This window comes from Mobula hypostoma, chromosome 6 (assembly GCF_963921235.1).
Source record: "Mobula hypostoma chromosome 6, sMobHyp1.1, whole genome shotgun sequence".
NCBI lineage: Eukaryota > Metazoa > Chordata > Chondrichthyes > Myliobatiformes > Myliobatidae > Mobula > Mobula hypostoma.
In genome coordinates this window covers 44223658-44238473 of record NC_086102.1, presented here as the reverse complement: position 1 = coordinate 44238473, position 14816 = coordinate 44223658, and the positions used below count along the sequence as shown (strand labels likewise).

Below are 14816 nucleotides of genomic sequence, written 5' to 3'. Positions count from 1 at the left end.
CTGATCATCCACAATCAGTATCCAGTTCCTGCCTTATCCCCATAACCTTTGATTCCACTATCTTTTAAGAGCTCTATCCATCTCTTTCTTGAAAGCGTCCAGAGACTTGGCCTCCACTGCCTTCTGGGGCAGAGCATTCCATATATCCATCACTCTCTGGGTGAAAAAGTTTTTCCTCAACTCTGTTCTAAATGGCCTACCTCTTATTCTTAAACTGTGGCCTCTGGTTCTGGACTCATCCATCAGCAGGAACGTGCTTCCTGCCTCCAGTATGTCCAATCCCCTAATAATCTTTTATGTTTCAATCAGATCCCCTCTCATCCTTCTAAATTCCAGTGTATACAAGTCCAGTCGCTCCAATCTCTCAACATATGACAGTCACGCCATCCCGGGAATTAACCTTGTGAACCTACGCTGCACTTCCTCAATAGCAAGAATGCCCTTCCTCAAATTTGGAGACCAGAACTGCACACAATAGTCCATGTGTGGTCTCACCAGCACCCTGTACAGCTGCAGAAGGACCTCTTTGCTCCTATACTCAATTCCCCTTGTTATGAAGGCCAGCATGCCATTAGCTTTCTTCACTGCCTGCTGTACCTGCATGCTTGCTTTCAGTGACTGATGTACAAGAACACCTAGATCTCGTTGTACTTCCCCTTTTCCTAACTTGACTCCATTTAGATAATAATCTGCCTTCCTGTTCTTACCACCAAAGTGGATAACCTCACATTTATCCACATTAAACTGCATCTGCCATGCATCTGCTCACTCACCCAGCCTGTCCAAGTCACCATGCATTCTCATAACATCCTCCCCGCATTTCACACTGCCACCCAGCCTTGTGTAATCTGCAAATTTGCTAATGTTACTTTTAATCCCTTCATCTAAATCATTAATGTATATTGTAAACAGCTGCAGTCCCAGCACTGAGCCCTGCGGTACCCCACTGGTCACTGCCTGCCATTCCGAAAGGGACCCGTTAATCGCTACTCTTTGTTTCCTGTTAGCCAGCCAATTTTCAATCCATGTCAGTGCTCTGCCCCCAATACCATGTGCCCTAATTTTGCCCACTAGTCTCCTATATGGAACTCTATCAAAGGCCTTCTGAAAGTCCAGGTACACTACATCCACTGGCTCTCCCTTGTCCATTTTCATAGTTACATCCTCAAAAAATTCCAGAAGGTTAGTCAAGCACGATTTCCCCTTCGTAAATCCATGCTGACTCGGACCTATCCTGTTACTGCTATCCAAATGTGTTGTAATTTTACCTTTTATTATTGACTCCAGCATCTTTTCCAACACTGATGTCAGGCTAACCAGTCTATAATTCCCTGTTTTTACTCTCTCCCTCCTTTCTTGAAAAGTGGGACAACATTAGCCACCCTCCAATCCACAGGAACTGATCCTGAATCTATAGAACATTGGAAAATGATTACCAATGCGTCCACTATTTCTAAAGCCACCTCCTTAAGTACCCTGGGATGCAGACCAGCATGTCCTGGGGACTTATCAGCCTTCAGACCCAACAGTCTATCCAACACCATTTCCTGCCTAATATAAATTTCCTTCATTTCATCCATTACCCTAGGTCCTTTGGCCACTGTTATAGCTGGGAGATTGTTTGTGTCTTCCCTATTGAAGACGGATCCAAAGTACCTGTTCAACTCGTCTGCCATTTCCTTGTTCCCCATAATAAATTCACCCGTTTGTGTCTTCAAGGGCCCAATTTTGGTCTTAACTATTTTTTTTCCTTTTCACATACCTACAGAAGCTTTTACTATCGTCCTTTATATTCTTGGCTAGTTTACCTTCGTACCTCATTTTTTCTCTGCGTATTGCCTTTTTAGTTATCTTCTGTTGCTCTTTAAAAGTTTCCCAATTCTCTGGCTTCCCACTCATCTTTGCTATGTTATACTTCTCTTTTATTTTCATACTGTCCTTTACTTCCCTTGTCAGCCACGGCCTCCCCTTACTCCCCTTAGGATCTTTCTTCCTCTTTGGAATGAACTGATCCTGCACCTTCTGCATTATTCCCAGAAATACCTGCCATTGCTGTTCCACTGTCATCCCTGCTAGGGTATTGTTCCATTGAACTTTGGCCAGCTCCTCCCTCATAGCTGCATAATTCCCTTTACAGCTCTCTCCCTCCCCTTTCCTTCTGAACCACAGTGCCAGACTTGGTGCCAGAGATCTCACCACTGTGGCTTTCCTCTGCTAGGTCAACCGTCCATCGACATCCAGAGTGGTATACCTGTTGTTGAGGAGAATGGCCACAGGGGTGTTCTGCACTGGTGGCCTATCCCCTCTGCCCCTCCTGACTGTCATCCAGTTACCTGTGTCATGCACTTTGGGTGTACCAATGTCCATGCATTGCCTGACGATCAAACCCTCAGGTTGCTGAAGATTTGGAGTTCATCCAGTTCTAGCTCCAGCTTCTTAACACAGTCTGTTAGAAGCTGCAGCTGGATGCACTTCTTGCAAGTGTAATCATCAGGGACAGTGGAGGGCTCTCTGCCTAGCATCCCACTGGTCTAACTGCAATCAGAAATAAAGAAAGAAAAATTCAATGGAAAAAAAAATCTACCTACACCTTCACGTCAATGAGCCAAGCTTGAACTCCCCGCTCTAACACTGGCCCACACACACAATGGCTGCTCAGCTTAAACCAAACTACTTTTTATTGGCCCTTGCCTAATTATTTCTCCTCTGGAGCTGTGGCGCACAGAATAACCCAAATGCCCCTGCTCACTTTTTCAAAAATCTCTCCTGCTGTGCAATCCAATGTATTCTCAGGTGCAGAGTTTGTGGTGGTAAAACCTGTCAAAGCAGATTCCTGCATTCTGTCTTGTGAGGTGGAAATGTTAGTAATTCCAATCTGAATTTCAAAAAGGGCACATTTATCTTTCCTAAATTCCTTTATCCCTTGAAATTCTTGTGTCAGTTTTGTTAATCAATTAATGATATTTGCTTCATGTATGATTGACTAACAAGAAAAAAACTTCTTGTTCCTACATGTTTTCTTCCCAGATTGTAACAATGTATTTGGTAACATTACTATATTCATGTCTAAATTTCTTAATTTTTAGAATACTCTGAGAACAGTGAATGTTGCTGCACTCCCTGATAAAGGTCAAAGGTTAATAAATCAGGTCAAAGACCTGGAGGATGCTCTAAGTGCACTGTGTCTATCTGCTGCAGATGAACAGGAGAAAGGTATTGTATTTAGTTTATTAGAATTAATGACTGGATATTCTTGTAACAATACTGATGACTTCCAGTTACATTCCAAGGAACTACACAGCATAGAAAGAAAAAAATGCCAAATCATGTCAGAAGACATGGATGGAGATGAGCTTGTCCCTAATGATAGGAACAATGAGCAACAATCTTGGGGACAGAACTCGAGAGCGTAAGAGCTCATTAGCAGAAAGCATGGCCACCAATGGTGGAGTTTTAGGTACATTTGCTACTGTATTTTTGAATAATTCCTTGCTGAGCTTTCTGAAAAATTTTGGATTAATTATATCAGAAAAATAAATTTATAGTTATTTTTGATTTTAAACTTATGAACTTTTAAATCTACACAAATGAACTGTTTTTTGCCAAGAGAAGGTATTAAGAGTTGGAGAAACACTTTGCTTCATTTGGAATCCGTAGCTGATCCAGCTTTCACGTTCCATTTCTTCAGTGGTATCAGAGATTAAGCAGCTTTTAGCACAATGGAAATTTGTATGCATCCCACTGGCAATTTTCCAACCAGTCTGGATTTGCATTGTTTGTGTGGATTTGGAAATTTGCTCTGAGTATGCTCAAAGTCTGGTTGATACATACAGTGTAAAATTGTACACAATCTCACCCAGCAATTGCAGACCATGGTAATTTGTCAATGCAGATGAACATAAGAAATAATAGCAAGTATAGACCATTTTCCCTTTTATCCTGCTCTGCCATTCAGCAAGATCTAGGCTGAGCTGTTACCTTGGCACCATTCTCTTGCTCTGTTTTCACATCTCTTGAGTGGATCCAGAAATTGGCAAAAATTTACTTGCCTATAAACTAAAATGTGGTAAAAATATAATCAATATTGCAACAGCATCTCAACAGTTTCTTTCCCTGTAGGAGAAGAAATGAAGAATAGACAGGACAATCCTTTCGATAAAAGCGGTACCACCTTAACTAAACCAGTGCTCCAGGAGGATTCAAGAGGATCCAGAATAGCACCACGTTTCAATGAAGCTTCCTCCCTGGGGTCAAGTCAATTTTCTAACCAGGTGAATGGAGGTAAGATGTCATAATGCACCTTGCTTTGAGAAAAAATAATGGACTGCTATAGGCTGCTTAGTCCATCAAGTCAATCTATTGGTACAGTCAGCCCTCCTTATCCGCGAGGGATTGGTTCTAGGACCCCTTGTGGATACCAAAAAACGTGGATGCTCAAGGCCCTTATTCAACCTGTCTAAGTGCGGTGGACCTTAGGACCCAGTCGAACCCCGGACCTTATTTAACCTGTCTCAGTGCGGCGGACATTAGGACCCGGTGGTGGAGCTCTGAATCCACAGTGTTTCTGTTCATGAAAATAATCATGATCGCAATTTAAAATGAAGTGGAAATAATAAAGCGATCGGAAAGGGCTGAAATGCCATTGGTCACTGGAAAAGTGTTAGGCTACAGTCGGTCAACGATCGGAACAATTTTAAAGGATAAAGTGAGAAAATCCCTGCCCCGATGAAAGCTACAATTATTACTAAGCGATGCAGTGGTTTAATTATTGGGTGTTGGAGCTTTGGGTTTTTGATACTGCACATCAACCCGGCAAGGATGGACAGTGTGCTCGTGTGTGGTCTGTGATTGGATTGAACTCGGGAATTTCCGTTCCCGAACCCGGCACTGAAACATATGGTTCTTAAGTGTTTTATATGCATAGAAAGGTAAAATACATACTATATACTAGGACAAACGTTTGACTAACTGACGCTAAATAATATTGGGTGTACCTGTTCCGGCTTACTTACTAAGAGAACTTCCGGTTTTTTTTCGATCCCGATCCACGATAACCTACGCACATCCTCCCGTATACTTTAAATCATCTCTAGATTACTTATAATACATAATACAATGTTAATGCTATGTAAAATAGTTGTTATATGGCATTGTTTAGGGAATAATGACGAGAAAAAAAAGTCTGTACATGTTCGAACAACAAGTGCTGGAAGAGCCCTTTTGGGTGTTCTCGATTCACAGTTGGTTGAATTCGTGTATGCGGTACTCGCAGATAAGGAGGGCCGACTGTACTATTGGTTGCTTTCGTTTCCCTTTAAATAGCTTTATTTCATGCAAGCATCTAATTCCTTTAAGAGCATTAAAAGTATTTGAATATAAATTTTACTTATTCCTTCAATAATCCCGATTTTTCTCCTCTTTTCGTTCTTCAGCAGCTGGTTATTTATTCCTTGAGTTTCTGGTAGTCATGTCTTTTGGATATAACTCTCATAATTCTTAACTCTGGCTATAAGAACACGAAACCCTTCAGCTAGGTTTTGGTCATATAAAGCAATCTTAACTGCAAGTGAACTCTAATTGTAGAGGGTGAATTTCAACAATGTTTCAAAATGTTCGTCATATTAAATGAGATGTAGTTTTACTTAAAAGCAAACTTGTGCTGTCTGCCCTTCAGCAATATTGCTCTGGGTATTATCATTGCTATGTTAAAGTATTGCCGCTTTGCGACTTAAGTATCCTTTTACTGTGCCACGAGATTCTTTCAGTGCTGTACTACAAGCCTGTTCAACTCCTTATCGTCAATTATATTTCCTGATTTGTGGTCAATACTGGTAAATGATATGGATGAATACTCCTTAGACACTGTTAGAAATGCATTAGGCATGTCCACACAACCATTCCCAGAAATGCAGTTTTGTGTTGAGCAATGTTAGAGTCTTTCCAGCACACTACAGCACAGAAACTAATTTTACCAGATGTTTGCACACAACGCTGACGTATTGTGAAACGCTTTGAAAAAGACACAAGGATATTTATTTAATAACTACTGCTACTCAGGGACGAATTCTGCAGTTTTATCGTTAACCAGGGTTTTTAATTCTTTTATAAATTTCAATTTTCCGGCCAATGATTTCAAAATTCACTGCAGTGTTTTGCTTTTGAAAGTCAGATGCTGGTAGTCTGCCAAAAAGGAAAGAATGTTGGACAAACTTGGCAGGTTAGGTAGCATCTGTGAAAAGTGAAACAGTTGACATTTTCTGGTAGATTACTTTTTTCTGTCGCCATAAGTGTTGACTGAGGTGCTGAGTTTTTCAAGGATTCTGTTTTTATTACCTTGTAGTGCAATTGGTTTGACTGTTGAATTATATACAACAGGTTACCAATGATGCCCATTCTTAATTCAGTTGATCTTCCTTTGCCATGTGTCCTGTTCAAGCTGCTCATTGTTTGGGATTCCTTTTTATTGCTGTCCTACAGATTTGAAATTTTTAAGCTTTTCATGGTAATAGTGATGCCAAAATCCAGTGCTTTTAGCCATTTTGTCAGTTTAACAAGCAGTCATTATATAGTCTGATGCTGATTGAAGCACAACTGCAGAAGCGCAGATGTCAGCGAGTTAGACCAACAAGAAGAGTTTAAAAGGAGACAGCTTTATAGAGCGGGTAGAAGGAGTCAGAGTAGGGGGGCTTTGGCTCAACGGGGCTCCGACGATAATGGGTCGAGGCGAGATAAGTTACTTGTGAAGAATAGGAACAGGAAGTATGTCTGTGAGGCCGGTGTTCTGTACGGGATGTCAGATGTGGGATGTCTGGGAGACTCCCAGCCTCCCAGACGGCCACATCTGCGCCAGGTGCATCGAGTTGCGGCTCCTTAGGGACCAAGTTAGAGATGCAGCTCGATGACCTTCGTCTGGTCAGGGAGAGTGAGGAGGTGACAGAGAGAAGCTATAGGCAAGTAGTCACACCGGGGCTTCGGGAAACAAATAAGTGGATAACAGTCAGACGAGGGAAGGGCAAGAGTCGGATACTAGAGAGTACCTCTGTGGCTGTCCCCCTTAACAATAAGTACTTCTGTTTGAGTACTGTTGTGGGGGGACCTACCTGGGGGAAGCAATAGTGGCCGCGCCTCTAGCACACAGTCTGGCCCTGTGGCTCAGAAGGGTAGGGAAAGGAAGAGGATGGCAGCAGTGATAGGGGGCTCTATAGTTAGGGGGTCAGACAGGCGATTCTGTGGACACAGGAAAGAAACACGGATGGTAGTTTGCCTCCCAAGTAAACGACCAGGTGCCAGGGTCCGGGATGTTTCTGATTGCATCTACGATATCCTGAGGTGGGAAGGTGAACAGCCAGAGGTTGTGGTACATACTGGTACCAACGACATAGGTAGGAAAAGGGAGGAGGTTCTGAAAGACTATAGGGAGTTAGGAAAGAAGCTGAGAAGTAGGACCTCAAAGGTAGTAATCTCAGGATTGCTGCCTGTGCCACGCAGCAGTGAGTATAAGAATAGAGTGAAGTGGAAAGTAAATGCATGACTGAGGGATTGGAGAAGCAGGCAGGGATTCAGATTTCTGGATCATTGGGACCTCTTTTGGAACAGGCGTGACCTGTACAAAAAAAAAGGGCGGGTTGCACTTGAATCCAAGGGGGACCAAAATCCTGGCAGGGAGATTTGCTAAGGCTATTGGGGAGAGTTTAAACTGGAATTGCTGGGGGGTGGAAATCTAGAGCAAGAGGTTTAGATCAGGTGGAGTTTGTTAGGTGTGTTCAGGAAGGTTTCCTGACGCAATATGTAGATAAGCCTACAAGAGGAGAGGCTGTACTTGATCTGGTATTCGGAAATGAACCTGGTCAGGTGTCAGGTCTCTCAGTGGGAGAGCATTTTGGAGTTAGTGATCACAATTCTATCTCCTTTACCATAGCAATAAAGAGGGATAGGAACAGACAAGTGAGGAAAATGTTTAATTGGAGTAAGGGGAAATTTGAAGCTATCAGGCAGGAACTTAGAAGCATAATTTGGGAGCAGATGTTCTCAGGGAAATGTACGGCAGAAACGTGGTAAATGTTCAGGGGATATTTGCGTGACATTCTGCATAGGTATGTTCCAATGAGACATAGAAAGGATGGTAGGGTACAGGAACCGTGGTGTACAAAGACTTTTGAAAATCTAGTCAAGAAGAAAAGAAAAGCTTAGGTTCAAAAATCTAGGTAATGATAGAGATCTAGAAGATTAAAAAGCTAGCAGGAAGGAGCTTAATAATGAAATTAGGAGAGACAGAAGGAGCCATGAGAAGGCCTTGGCGAGCAGGATTAAGGGAAACCCCAAGGCATTCAACAAGTATGTGAAGAGCAAGAGGATAAGAATGAGAGAATAGGACCAATCAAGTGTGACAGTGGAAAAGTGTGTATGGAATTGGAGGAGATAGCAAAGAAAGTTTCAGTATTCACTACAGAAAAGGATCTTGGCGATTGTAGGGATGACTTACAGCGGATTGAAAAGCTTGAGCATATCGATATTAAGAGGATGTGCGAGAGTTTTTAGAAAGCATCAAGTTGGATAAGTCTCCGGCACCGGAAGAGATGTACCCCAGGCTACTGTGGGAGGCAAGAGAGGAGATTGCTGAGCCTCTGGCAATGATCTTTGCATCATCAGTGGGGACGAGAGAGATTCCAGAGGATTGGAGGGTTGCAGATATTGTTCCCTTATTCAAGAAAGGGAGTAGAGATAGCCTAAGAAATTATAGACTAATGAGTCTTTCTTTGGTAGTTGGTAAGTTGATGGAGAAGATCCTGAGAGGCAGGATTTATGAACATTTAGAGAGGCATAATATGATTAGGAATAGTCAGCATGACTTTGTCAAAGGCAGGTCGTGCCTTGTGAGCCTGATTGAATTTTTTGAGGATATGACTAAACTCATTGAAGGTAGAGCAGTAGATGTAGTGGATATGGATTTCATCAAGGCATTTGATAAGGTACCCCATGCAAGGCTTATTGAGAAAGTAAGAAGGCATGGGATCCAAGGGGACCTTGCTTCGTGGTTGTAGACGGGTCATATTCTGCATGACGTGGATGAGGAAGTGGAGGGATGGGTTAGTAAATTTGCTGATGATGCAATGGTTGTGGGTGTTGTGGGTAGTGTGGAGGGCTGTCAGAGGTTACAGCGGGACATCAATAGGATGCAAGACTGGGCTGAGAAGTGGCAGATGGAGATCAACCCAGATGAGTGTGAAGTGGTTCATATTGGTAGGTAAAATATGATGGCAGAATATAGTATTAATGGTAAGACTCTTGGCAATGTGGAGGATCAGAGGGATCTTGGGGTCCAAGTCCACAGGACACTTAAAGCTGCGTGCAGGTTGACTGTGTGGTTAAGAAGGTGTATTGGCCTTCATCAACCTGACCTGGATCTGGGCTGTACTCTCCAAATATCTGGACCTGCCTCTCGGTTTTTTTGCACTACCTTACTTTCCATTTTTCTATTTTCTATTTATGATTTATAATTTAAATGTTTAATATTTACTATTGATTTGTAATCCAGGGAGCGGGAAGCGCAGAATCAAATATCACTGTGATGATTGTACATTCTAGTATCAATTGTTTGGCAACAATAAAGTATAAAGCATCAACCGTTCGATTGAGCGTAAGAGCCAAGAGGTAATGCTACGGCTATATAGGACTTCTCACCCTGTCTCTTGCAAGCTATCTGGACTATTCCTCTTCTCACCCTGTCTCTTGCAAAAATGGAATCCCCTTCTTGTAATTCCTCTGTCTCCGCCGCATCTGCTCTCAGGATGAGGCTTTTCATTCCAGGACAAGAGAGATGTCCTCCATTTTTTTAAAGAAAGGGGCTTCCCTTCCTCCACCATCAATTCTGCTGTCAAACGCATCTCCCCCATTTCACGCACATCTGCTCTCACTCCATCCTCCCGCCACCTCACTAGGAATAGGGTTCCCCTTGTCCTCACCTACTACCCCACCAGCCTCCGGGTCCAACATATTATTCTCCGTAACTTCCGCCACCTCTAATGGGATCCCACCACTAAGCACATCTCCCCCCCCGCCCCGCTTTCCGCAGGGATCGCTCCCTATGCGACTCCCTTGTCCATTTGTCCATTCGTCCCCCCCATCCCTCCCCACTGATCTCCCTCCTGGCACTTATCCTTGTAAGCGGAACAAGTGCTACACATGCCCTTACACTTCCTCCCTTACTACCACTCAGGGCCCCAGACAGTCCTTCCAGGTGAGGCAACACTTCACCTGTGAGTCGGCTGGGGTGATATACTGCGTCCGGTGCTCCTGATGTGGCCTTCTATAGGCAAGACCCGACGTAGACTGAGAGATCGTTTCGCTGAACACCTACGCTCTGTCCACCAGAGAAAGCAGGATCTCCCAGTGGCCACTCATTTTAATTCCACGTCCCATTCCCATTCTGATATATCTATCCATGGCCTCCTCTACTGTAAAGATGAAGCCACACTCAGGTTGGAGGAACAACACCTTATATTCCGTCTGGGTAGCCTCCAACCTGATGGCATGAACATTGACTTCTCAAACTTCCGCTAATGCCCCACCTCCCCCTCATACCCCATCCGTTATTTATCTATATACACACATTCTTTCTCTCTCTCTCCTTTTTCTCCCTCTGTCTCTCTCACTATGCCCCTTGCCCATCCTCTGGGTTTTCCCCCCTCCCCCTTTTTTTTCTCCCCAGACCTCTTGTCCCATGATCCTCTCATATTCCTTTTGCCAATCACCTGTCCAGCTCTTGGCTCCATCCCTCCCCCTCCTGTCTTCTCCTATCATTTTTGATCTCCCCCTCCCCCTCCCACTTTCAAATCTCTTACTAGCTCTTCTTTCAGTTAGTCCTGATGAAGGGTCTCGGCCTGAAACGTCGACTGTACCTCTTCCTAGAGATGCTGCCTGGCCTGCTGTGTTCACCAGCAACTTTGATGTGTATTGCTTGAATTTCCGGCATCTGCAGAATTCCTCGTGTTTGCGAGCTATATAGGACCCTGGTCAGACCCCACTTAGAGTACTGTGCTCAATTCTGGTCGTCTCTCTACAGGAGGGACATGGAAACCATAGAAAGGGTGCAGAGGAGATTTACAAGGATGTTGCCTGGATTGGGGAGTATGCCTTATGAGAATAGGTTGAGTGAACTCAGCCTTTTCTCCTTGGAGCGGCAGAGAATGAGAGGTGACCTGATAGAGGTGTATAAGATGATGAGAGGCATTGATCGTGTGGGTAGTCAGAAGCTTTTTCCCAGGGCTGAAATGGCTAACACGAGAAGGCACAGTTTTAAGGTGCTTGGAAGTAGGTACAGAGGAGATGTACGGAGGAGAGGAAGTAGGTACAGAGCAGGTTTTTGAGAGTGGTGAGTGCATGGAATGGGCAGCTAGCGACGGTGGAGGAGGCTGATATGATAGGGTCTTTTAAGAGACTCCTGGATAGGTACATGGAGCTTAGAAAAATAGAGGGCTATGGGTAACCCTAGGTAATTTCTAAAGTAAGTACGTGTTCATCACAGCATTGTGGACTGAAGCGCCTGTATTGTGCTGTAGATTTTCTGTGTTTCTAGGTAGCAAGCAGGAAAGAAAAGATGCCCATTCAAAAATGCAACTAAATGCATATGATCAGTGACAATAGAACACTGATACTGTGCAGTCAGTGTTCAAATGGCATGAATTCTATTAATGCTATTTTGTACCTTACACAAAATCAAAATTTTATTAGTGATAACAGATAAAAATTAAAAATCTTAAACCGTTCCACTTGTGGTAAAGTAATAGTGATATAGTAATATTGATCAGCTATCTATTCAAATGCAGAATTACCATTTAATGTGTTTCCTAAATGGTACATTAATCTGATTATGCAGGGTAGTGAATCTCAAAATTAATTCTGCATTCACTCTATTCAGCTGTACTCGTGGATCATTAAATCCATCCATTAAGGCTTCCTAGGTTTTCATGCCACATTTTTCCACGCGCAATAGAATATCTATTATCCAGACTGCAGTTGTCTGTTTTTCCAATTACTTGCAAGGATTATTACTAATCACTATCTAGTGAGAGACATCAGTTTATCACAAAGCTGATTTTTACAGATGAACCAAACATTTTAGTTTAAAATTGTCGTGCATCATCATGCTACTGAGCCATGTATTAAAATTTTTGCAGCTTCATTGTGCCAGATAATAGTTCTATTGTATTAAAAACAAAACTCCAGAAATACTCAGGGAAGGGAGCATCTGTGGAAAGAAAAGAATTAACATTTCTGTATCTACTTTAGGTGCCTATTAGGCTGACAAGGAAATGTGTTTACCCAGACAACTAGTTATGAGAAGTATAATATGCTCCTGATTTTGGACTTGTTTATGCTAATGTTGTGCTACTCTTTCAAGATTTCTCTTCCACCCCTGGTGTACTCTCTGTGCTGTTTATATAAAAGTAGCCTTTCAGACCGTAAGACAAAAGAGCACAGTTAGGCCATTTGACCCATCAAGTCTGCTCCACTATTTCATTATGGCTGATCCATTTTTCCTGACCTGCCAAAACCTCCTGCCTTCTCCCCGTATCCCTTCATGCCCTGACTAATTAAGAATCCATTATCCTGTGCATTAGATGTACATAAAGAGTTGGCCTCAAGGGATATGGTGAGAGGACAGTTGTATGGGGTTGAGTGGGATCTGGGATCAGCCATGATCAAATGGTGAAGTGGACTCAATGGGCTGAATGGCCTAATTCTTCTCTTATGTATTATGGTCTTATGGACTTCTGGCTGTTCACCCTCCTACTTGAGAATGCTGAGACTCAATCCGAAATATCTTGGGCCCTGGCACCCAGGAGGACATATACCATTTGGGAATTTGCATCAGCAAGGGAGATGAGGTTGAGTACAGGGCTACTGTAGGAAACTTTGTCACATGGTGTGAGCAGAATGGTGGGGGAAACCTGTATTGCCTTGCTTGTAAAAAGTTCTTTAAAAATATTTATAATTTCTTCTTAATCATTATTCCCTGAATATTTTTACTGCCAAGGTCTTAACTATTCCCAAAACATGCCACAAATGTACAAACCTGCCTCCTCACATTTTAGTCCTCTAACTTCAATTGATTTAAATATCAATTTGTTTTTGAAGTAGAAGCTGTTGTGATAAAATACTGTAATTATCTGATGGATCTTTGGTTACTTTATGACCTTCGATAAGTTTTGGGCTCCTTATTTTAGAAAGGATATACTGGCGTTGCAGAGGGTTCAGAGAAAATTCACGAGGATTATTCCAGGAATGAAAGGGTTACTGTATGAGGAACGTCTGGCAGCTCTTGAGCTGTATTCCGTGGAGTTCAGGAGAATGAAGGGGGATCGCTTAGAAACATTCCGAATGTTAAAAGGCCTGAACAGATTAGAGATGGCAAAGTTATTTCCCATGGTAGGGGAGTCCAGGACAAGAGGCCATGACTTCAGGATTGAAGGACATCCATTTAGAACAGAGATGCAGGGAAATTACTTTAGTCAGAGGGTGGTAAATCTGTGGTATTTGTTGCCACGAGCGGCTGTGGAGGCCAAGTCATTGGGCGTATTTAAGGCAGAGATAAATAGGTTCTTGATTAGCCAGGGCATCAAAGGGTATGGGGAAAAGGCAGGGGAGTGGGGATGACTGGAAGAATTGGATCAGTCCATGATTGAATGGTGGAGCAGACTTGATGGGCCGAATGGCCTACTTCTGTTCCTATATCTTAAGGTCTTATGATAAAATCTGAAGATGAAATTGAACTTATTCCAAAATGCAAATTATGTTGTCCATTCCCTCCCCATTTTTACTTTTGATTATCAGATTCCAGTGCAGTATTGTACATGGGTATAATGTAAAGATAGCATGGATTTGGTATTCAGTGCAATTTTTTTGTGTTGTATTCCACAATTTCTTTTCCAACCCAAGATCCTACATTCCCAAACATGAAAATTTAATGTCATTTGGTCCTTCCATTGACTGTAAGATGTAAAGATATATAAATTTTTAAATGGTATTTCAGTTCAATTACAAGGAAGTTACACAAGTATCAGTTTTTATTCTTGTGCTGTCTGAAGTAGTAGTATTTCAGTGGAGTAAAGGAAATTACAGTGGTATGAGAGGAGTTAGCCAAAGCAGATTGGAAGGAGATGCTGGTAGGGATGACAGCAGAGCAGGAATGGTGTGAGTTTCTGGGAAAAATGAGAAAAATGCAGGATAGATGTATTCCAAAAACAAAGAAATATTCAAATGGCAAAATAGTTCAACCGTGGCTGACAATGGAAGTCAAAGCTAATGTAAAAGCAAAAGAGAGGATATACAACAAAGCAAAAATTATTAGGAAGGTAGAGGACCAAGAAGCTTTTGAAACCTTATAGAGAACTGCTAAAAGAATCATTACGAGGGAAATGATGAATTATGATAGCAAACAATATCAAAGTGGATAGTGAAAGCTTTCTCAAGTATATAAAAAGAGAGATGAGAGTGGATATAGGACCACTAGAAAATTAGGCCGTAGAAATAATAACAGGGAACGAGGAGATAGCAGATGAACTAAATGAGTATTTTGCATCAGTCTTCACTGGGGAAGACACTAGCAGTGTGCCAGGTATTGAATGGTCTGAGGGAAGAGAAGTGAGTGCAGTTATAAGGGAGAAGGTACTCAAAAAGCTGAAAGACCTAAAGGTGCATAAGACACCCAGACCAGATGAACTGCACCCTAGTGTTCTGAAAGAGCTATTGGTAGAGATTGTGGAGGCATTAATAATGATCTTTCAAAAATCATTAGACTCTGGCATGGTGCCAGA

The 14816-nt window shown here is 42.5% G+C and overlaps 1 protein-coding gene across 2 annotated transcripts in view; it reads left to right on the top strand.

Moving 5' to 3' along the window:
- Window positions 1–14816, top strand: part of ttf2 (transcription termination factor, RNA polymerase II) — a 98612-nt gene that overhangs the window by 23193 nt on the left and 60603 nt on the right. For both annotated transcript variants that reach the window (XM_063050724.1, XM_063050723.1), the window contains exons 6-7: window positions 3087–3213; window positions 4120–4281. In XM_063050724.1, coding sequence (XP_062906794.1) covers window positions 3087–3213; window positions 4120–4281 — 289 coding nt within the window. The remainder of the gene's footprint in view (window positions 1–3086; window positions 3214–4119; window positions 4282–14816) is intronic.